Source organism: Amphiura filiformis, chromosome 10 (assembly GCF_039555335.1).
Source record: "Amphiura filiformis chromosome 10, Afil_fr2py, whole genome shotgun sequence".
Classification (NCBI taxonomy): domain Eukaryota; kingdom Metazoa; phylum Echinodermata; class Ophiuroidea; order Amphilepidida; family Amphiuridae; genus Amphiura; species Amphiura filiformis.
This window is the reverse complement of record NC_092637.1, coordinates 20,513,513-20,522,084: the sequence shown is the minus strand read 5'-3', so window position 1 is coordinate 20,522,084 and position 8,572 is coordinate 20,513,513. Positions and strand designations below refer to the sequence as shown.

The 8,572-nt window shown below is 42.0% G+C and overlaps 1 protein-coding gene across 1 annotated transcript; it reads left to right on the top strand.

The window, feature by feature from the left end:
- The first annotated feature begins 3,298 nt into the window (after positions 1 to 3,298).
- On the top strand, positions 3,299 to 6,005 carry LOC140161722 (uncharacterized). The gene is made up of 2 exons (XM_072185021.1): positions 3,299 to 4,121; positions 4,228 to 6,005. Exons 1-2 carry the CDS (start codon positions 3,299 to 3,301, stop codon positions 6,003 to 6,005), a joined length of 2,601 nt encoding a protein of 866 aa, XP_072041122.1.
- Positions 6,006 to 8,572: the final 2,567 nt, after the last annotated feature.

Sequence of the window (8,572 nt, the reverse complement as noted above, 5' to 3'; positions counted from 1 at the left end):
ACAAGGAATGTTTTAAAAACATTTGCAAATTCTAATATGGTGGACAAAATGGCCACCTTTTTCAACCAGACATGTGTTTAAGATGTGTTAATTGGCATTGGAGAAAGTTCAAAACTCATGATTTGTATAAAGCAGACTTATAATGCACATCATCCAAATTCACTACCATTATTACCATCATTATTTTACAATATTGATTCAGTGCTTTTATCATGTGTACAATACAATAGTTACCATTATTTTCTATTTGCCTCCAAAAGAGCTGAGCTCATGCCAAGATGGCTAAAGCCTATGTTCACATTGGTATCCCCGTGATGTAATGCAATCAAATGGTACACCTTAAACTTAATCAACTTGCACTGTGTTTTCGGCATTAATGTTCTTCAATGCTGGTTTGGTCTCCTCCTCATTGTCCCCAACTAGTTACAGGTGCTGTGTTGCTGCAAGACTGACCACAGCATTTGCTGCACATCAATGTACAGAAGAGTCTCAAGTTTCTTGCAGCTGCATGTCATGTTGTTGCAGCCATCTTGTTTGCATCCACATGATATCATGTTGAGCAATGTGTCTGGTGCAACAGCGAGTTCTGTTTCTACTGGAACAAGAATTCCATCTTGTGATCTCCATCCCCAGTCAGTTGGACTTAGGTTGTTCCCCATCCATTCTTGAACCGTGAGAAAAGTGCCATATCCATTATACAACAATCGGGTGTGCTCCATAATGCTTTAGCATGTGTGATGTGTAATTCTGACATATGCCTGCATAGGTGGAGGGATGTGGCCAAATGGCATGTCGAAGTAGGTAACCACCATCTACTACAAAGAGACAATTCTATTTCAACAGAAGGCCCAGGGAACTCTTTGGCGGTTTACGCATGGTCATCTTCAAAGAGAGAAGGTGGCTGAGGACCTAGTTCGTACGTAAAGAACGACGCTATCTCAGAGCTGTTGTTCAGTGCACATGTGATTCTATTAAATAATAGAGTCGGATTCACTTCTACTTGTTGTCCCCTAACTCGCACCATCTTGCCCTTTGCTCCAATCATAGTAACCTTGTCATTTCGGCGTAAGGCAATGTTTGTAAACTTCGTACCCGTTATTTCTATTGCTGACTTCGTGCCAACTTCCACCGCTCTATCACAGTTAGCGGATGAATCTGCTACAGTCCCAGTTGACACAGATACCAGACGATCCGGTCCATACCCAGCAAAGGGGGGATGTGCCTTCAACCAACCAACAAAAACTTTACGATCCCTTATGTTCACGTATGAACATCCGGTAACTGCCCTAAAGCATCACAATCTGGGGCACATCGCGAAAGTGCGTGGACTCACTTGGTTAATGTACTGTCTGTGATTAGGCGACCATGTGTCATTCCCCCTGATGTCTTCAAAGTCCACAACAAAAACTGCTCAATGGTTTGGTCAGAGAAGTTTCCACCCCAGAAAAAATCTAGACGTCGGATGGTGAAATATCCCTTGTCTGTGAACAGTTGGTACTCATCTGCGGGCATGTTTTTCCCCAAAGATTTCATCTGTTGTAAATACAACCTTGCAGATTTGGCATAGTGGAGATGCCCTGCAGCGTGGAAGTGAGGCATCATCTCTCTTATGCAGTAGAGATGGAGCTTCCAATTCCCTGTTCTTTCAGCTCTAATGAAATGCCGAATAAGGGCCACCTGTCTGATGTATTGCACCCACAGCTTCCCAATTCTGCTTTCACCTGCTTTGATGTCTCTTCACGCTATTACAGGCTGTGACACAGTCTCAGCCATTTATCGTCGAGGAAAGCGCAAACCCTGAACAAGAAACATGAATATGAATTGTTAGATACCTTTACAAATGCCAGCAGCATGCATGATGAGGTACAGAGAGCAGGGGAGAGCTTCATCCTGAAGATGTATGGGGTTAGCAACGGTTCATTAAATGAATACCGCCACACTGTATACAAACGGGCAATTGGTCGCAGTTCCCTTAGCTCTTCATTTGAGCTCGCGAGTTTACCCCCTAAACTTGTGCTGCTGCAAAACAACACTCATTCCGCACTTTCCTCACGGTTCAAGAATGGATGGGGAACAACCTAAGTCCAACTGACTGGGGATGGAGATCACAAGATGGAATTCTTGTACAAGTAGAAACAGAACTCGCTGTTGCACCAGACACATTGCTCAACATGGTATCATGTGGATGCAAACAAGATGCAACAACATGACATGCAGCTGCAAGAAACTTGAGACTCTTCTGTACATTGATGTGCAGCAAATGCTGTGGTCAGTCTTGGAGCAACACAGCACCTGTACTAGTTGAGGACAATGAGGAGGAGACCGAACCAACATTGCAGAACATTAATGCAGAAGACACAGTGCAAGTTGATTAAGTTTAAGGTATACCATTTGATTGCATTACATCACATGAATACCGATGTGAACATAGGCTTAAGTCATCTTGGCATGAGCTCAGCTCTTTTGGAGGCAAATAGAAAATAATGGTAACTATTGTATTGTACACATGGTAAAAGCACTTAATCAATATTGTAAAATAATGATGGTAATAATGGTAGTGAATTTGGATGATGTACATTAAAGTCTGCTTACAAATCATGAGTTTTGAACTTTCTCCAATGCCAATTAACACATCTTAAACACTTCTTAGGCGGTCATTTTGGATGCCATCTTGTATTTTGGCTTTATATCTAGGTATTGAAATCCTTCGAGTACATTTTGAATATATCCATTGTACCTCAAACCTATGTGAGATATTTTGTATATGTATTTAACAAGTCTGGTTAAAAACTAATTTTACTTACTAAAATGGCAGCCATTTTGGCCGCCATATTCGAATTTGGCTACTTAGGATCATTGAAACCTCTTGCAAATGTTTTTAAAACATTCCTTGTACGTCAAAATATATATTTAGATGCTTTGTTTGTGATTTTAACATGTCTGGGTGCAAAGTTATGATAAAAACTGAAAATGGCGGCCATTTTGGACGTCATCTTGGATTTTGGCTACTTAGGATCATTGAAACCTCTTGCAAATGTTTTTAAAACATTCCTTGTACCTCAAAACATATATTTAGATGCTTTGTTTGTGCTTTTAACATGTCTGGGGGCAAAATTATGATAAAAACTGAAAATGGCGGCCATTTTGGACGCCATCTTGGATTTTGAAGGAAGCTTGTTATGAGAAATGTTAACCTTTTTATGATATATGAGCTAATACTATTGGCCTAAATACCCTGGTCGGCGTGCTGTTGAGATTTCGTCAGGCACAAGTTGCCTTGGTAGCAGACATTGAGGCGATGTTCTGTCAGGTTAAGGTACCTGTACATGACCGCAACTACCTGCGCTTTCTTTGGTGGCCAGGAGGCAACGTGGAACTACCACTTAGAGAGTATCAGATGGTGGTACATTTGTTTGGAGCCACGTCGTCACCCGCCTGTGCCAGCTTTGCCTTAAAGCAGACAGCCAAGGACAACAGAAATCAGTTTGATGAGCTAGTAACAGATACAGTATGTCACAACTTTTATGTAGATGACTTACTGACATCAGTATCTACAGAAGAAAAAGCTGTGAAATTGAGCCAATACCTTAGGACAATCTGCAGTAAGGGTGGATTTCACCTTACTAAGTGGGCTAGCAACCATCAGAATGTCATGGACGCTATCCCAGAAGAAGAAAGGTCGCCCACCACAAAGAACTTAGACCTTGAAAGCCAGAAGATGAGCCACAAAACTTTGGGCATGTGGTGGCATGTGGAGTCCGACCAGTTTGGTTTCAAGATTGAGCAGAAGTCCAACCCTATGACAAGACGCGGCATGATGTCGACACTTTGCTCACTCTACGACCCTCTTGGATTTGCAAGTCCAGTGATTCTGCCAGCCAAACAGATGCTGCAAGAGTTGTGTCGGTTGAAATATGGTTGGGACGATGAGGTGCCTGATGAAATAAAGAGAAAGTGGCACAAGTGGTGGACAAGCATCCCAGAGTTAGAACACTTCAAGATCCAAAGATGTTGGAAGCCAGATGGATTTGAGAATGCTGAAGTCCAAGTACATCACTTTGCAGATGCAAGTGACCGTGGATACGGAACAGCTTCATACCTGAGACTTTTGAATGAAGCTGGTGTCCATTCCCCGCATGGAGTTATCTGCAGCAACATTGGCTGTGAAAGTGGACAATATGATAAAGAGAGAGTTGGACATTCAAGCTACCACCATTTTCTGGTCAGATAGCCAGACGGTACTTAAATATATCAAGAACGAAACAGCCCGATTTCCAGTCTTTGTGGCTAATAGGATTGCTGTAATCAGAGACGGGTCCAGCCCAAAGCAATGGAGGTACGTGCCCAGTGCATGCAATCCCGCTGACCATGCATCCAGAGGCCTGTCAGTCAAGCAGCTGGTAGAAAGACCAGACTGGATAAAGGGGCCGGCGTTCTTGTCAGAACCTGAGGAAGAGTGGCCGGGTGTAGAACCGGCAGTATCAGAAGAATCTCCAGAGTCCACAGACGTGGAAGTCCACGCTGTTACAGCTGAAGACCAGAGCCAAGATAATGCTATAGACCAGCTGATAGAGCACTACTCCAGCTGGACAAGGCTCAGAAGAGCAGCGGCCTGGTGGCTGAGACTTAAGAAGATTCTTAGAACCAAACAGAGACAGAGTCACAACTTCACAGACGCACTTACTGTGCAGGAGTTGGAAGAGGCAGAGTGTGCAATCATAAAACATGCACAGAAATCTCTGCAACTAGACTCAAAGCTTACCAATTTAGACCCACAGGTGATGGATGGGATGGTAAGAGTTGGCGGTAGACTGAAAAACGCCAAGATACCGCAGAATGCGAAGCATCAACTTATCATTCCGAAAGATCACCACATAGCGACTCTCATAGTCCGTTATATTCATGGAGAGATTCATCACCAGGGTAGTAACCATGTTCTCGCCGAATTACGACAGAAATACTGGATTGTGAAGGCTCGAGCTAAGGTGAAGTCAGTCTTAGGGAAGTGCATAATCTGCAGAAAACACAGAATGCCAGTTAGCAAACAGAAGATGGCTGATCTTCCCGCCTACCGAGTAAAGAGTGATGATCCAGCCTTTACAGTCACTGGATTAGATTACTTCGGACCCTTCCATATAAAGCAGGGCAGAGTAACAAGGAAGAGATACGGTATGCTGTTCACGTGCATGAATAGCAGAGCAGTCCACATTGAAGTCGCTCACACCCTGGACACTAGTTCCTGTATTGATGGGATTAGGCGATTTATAGCAAGGCGTGGACCAGTCAAAGTAATTCACTCTGACAACGGAACCAACTTGGTCGGTGCGGACAATGAGTTACAGCGCGCTCTGCAAGAACTAGACCAAGACCAAATACAGAACTTCTCAACATCCCACACATTTGAATGGCGATACAATCCACCAGCAGCCTCCCACCACGGGGGAGTATGGGAAAGGCAAATTCGTACTGTACGAAAACTAATGTGTGCCATCCTCAATGAACAACACCTGAAGACATGCAGGTCGGATGAGCAACTTCATACTTTCATGTGTGAGATAGAATCGACGTTGAACAGCAGGCCACTCACAAGAGTGTCGGATGATCCGGATGACTTGGATGTCATCGCGCCCCGTGACCTCTTGTTGCTGAGACCGAGGGCGGACATGCCACCTGGGTGCTTTGTCGAGAAGGACATCTACGATCGTAGACGTTGGCGTCAGATCCAATACCTGGCAGATCTGTTTTGGCAAAGGTGGCTGAAGGAATATTTACCTGAACTTCAGCGCAGACAGCGCTGGCTGCAGCCACAGAGGAATCTGAAGACAGGAGACGTTGTTCTCATAGTAGATGAGTCAGCTCCCAGGAATTCCTGGTTGATGGGAAAGATCGTCACAACCTTGCCAGACAAGAATGGTCGAGTGCGACAGGTTGATGTGCGGACCAAGTCATCCACCCTACGGAGGCCCATCAGCAAGTTGTGCCTGTTGTTGGAGGCAGAAGAATAAGCTGTCTGTTTCCATGGTTTCTGGAGACTTGAAGTCCAGAGCCTATGTCTTTTATGTTTGTTAGATTGACTTTGTCTTGATGTATCCGGTAGGGAATGTCTCAGGTGTCTTGTTGTTAAAAATCATCAAAATCATGGCCTATTGATAACAGATTTCACTAGGTGACACTTGCGCAGTGCGTAGGTCTTCAATGCAAAAGACATCTGCGCAGGCAATACAAATTTATACATTAGGGAGACACTTGCGCAGTGCGTAGGTACGCGATGCAGCACTCGCGCAGATGCGAACACGGTAACACAAATCTAATGGGTTTGTCGGAGTAAGATTATTAAGGATTTGGTGAAGAGCCTTTTTTGGAACGTTTGAATTTGTCTAATTTCAATGGTGCACCACCTTGTCTGTGTATTCTGGCCAGGACATGGACAATTGTTGTGCAATTTGCTTGTGGAATGTTTTGAAAGGCATTGGATTGATAAGAGAGGATATGTTTTGTAATGGAAATGTATGATTCAAAGGTTTGATTCTTTGATGAAAGTCATCTGTGAGCATTTGATTGCCTAACATGGAAATAGAGCATTCCTTGTGTTTGTACTTGTACTTGTAATTGGCAACCATGTTGTTTTTGAGTTGCCACGTCGTTGTTCGGTTTGATTCAAGAAAAGAAGAAAAAAATCATACTGACACGAAACACCCATAAACACCAACAAAAAACAAATATTATTGTATGAAAGAAAGATTGAATAAAAAAGAAATCAAAAAATATTTTTGAGTATAGTAATAGCGTAGCATAATTTTAAGGATCAGCAAACGTTTGTACCACTCATGTTGGAGCATGAGCTTCGGAATTGCTGATCAATGGATCCAACGAGTTTGTAATTCATCAAGTTCATCATGGACCGTCGGATTCAGGGAACTCCGCAGTAAGGAGCAGCGTTGGAGCAGTAAGCCAGCAGCGCATGATCTTCTTCCAATGTTTCATCTGGAGTGCCGAACCGATGTGGATTATGTTATTTGAACAATGGACATTTGTGATTAGGACATGAACACTATTGATTAGGATTCAAGATAACTCATGGAACCAGTGATTCTTAGTGAAATTTGCTAAATTGTTTGATACCACAGTCAAAGAACTATAAAGCATCATTTGAACAATATTATGACTGTGAAATGTGACTATAGCGCTACTACAGTGTGAACTCTGCATTATTTAGTATATTAGTGGAGAAATCATTATAGACAGTATATAATCTCCTTAAAGCGCCATTGTTGAATCAATAAGTGTTATATTCAGCTATCAACATAATCAGTAAAGTTGGAGATAAAAGATTATTGTTAAATTTTGGCAATGTTTTGGCCCAAATTTAGTTTGCCATTTTTGGATCAAAATTTATTGTTTGTTATTAAATGAAGTGCTTAGTAATTGCATGTTTGACACATGGCAATTAAGGGGCCGGTATGTAGCCACCACTTTCTGGCTTGGAAATTTACCTGGCTGGCGCCCTCTATTTTTGGACCATAACTTCAGCCAGAGATCAGAAATATCATGAATGTTATCATGCCGGTTGTTTGAATGCTTGGAAGTTACATCTTTTTCCTACCGCAAAGATTGCGGAAAGATAGCGTAAAGATTCTGTCTAGTGGATAGATAATATATGTTTGTGACAGGAGAAAGGAAATAAAGCCAAAGGACAAGAACGATAAGTATCGCTTCAATGTTGTTTATACTCCTGTCATTATCATCTGCAAATCTTGCGTGTGATGGGGAAATGGGTCATTCCGAGTCTTGTCAGACCAAATCGATGTGATATTATGAAAAGAACCAGGGCCGCTAAAAGATCAGCGATAGACTCAAGAACGAGTCAAAATTAGACCCTACAACTTTTACTTCCCTTTCACTTTTATTTTCACTTTTATTTTTACTTTTATTTTTACTTTTACGTTTACAAAACAACGCTTATAGTTAAACCTAATCCTAATGAATGTCTTTCCTGTAAAGGATTAATACATTGCATTAATAAGTCTGCCGTTTTCAAAGTTAAGTTGAGCATCCTGAATATAATATACGTGTGCATTTAAATCACCAGTGGCTTCAGCCTTTTTTTCTATCTCAACTTGAATAGATTGACTAGCGCCCTCTATTCGTCTTCCACTGCCATGTAATGAATCATCTGAAACGCGCATATCAAGCCAAAGTCCATACTTTGAAGTTAAGTAATCAGGCAAGGAAACATCAGCCAATTCAAGTTCTTTTGCAACTTGGGGATAAGCACGATGTCGACCATCAGCAAAGTGTTTTCTTATTTCATCAAAATGTTGATGTGGTTTCATTCCACTTGCAAATAGTTGATTTGGATTTCCATCAAGGGTTGTTGATACTTTTGTAATTTTAGGATTGTAAAACTTTTCTGTATCTCTGCTATATGAACCGCCACCATCTGCAGGATCAACAAATAGTATTAGAATTCCTTTCATGCTTTTTGCTCGTGGTGCCATAGAAATATTCCACACTGTATCTGATTTATTTTAAGGATAGCTGAGAGTATCTTATCACCCGGTCGTAAAGTACA

Bases quoted from the DNA above. Each gene is read 5' to 3' on its own strand.
- LOC140161722 (XM_072185021.1), top strand. From the start codon at position 3,299: ATGTTCTGTCAGGTTAAGGTACCTGTACATGACCGCAACTACCTGCGC. The intron at 4,122-4,227 runs GTGTCCATTCCC...TTTTCTGGTCAG, and splicing joins GAGACTTTTGAATGAAGCTG to ATAGCCAGACGGTACTTAAA.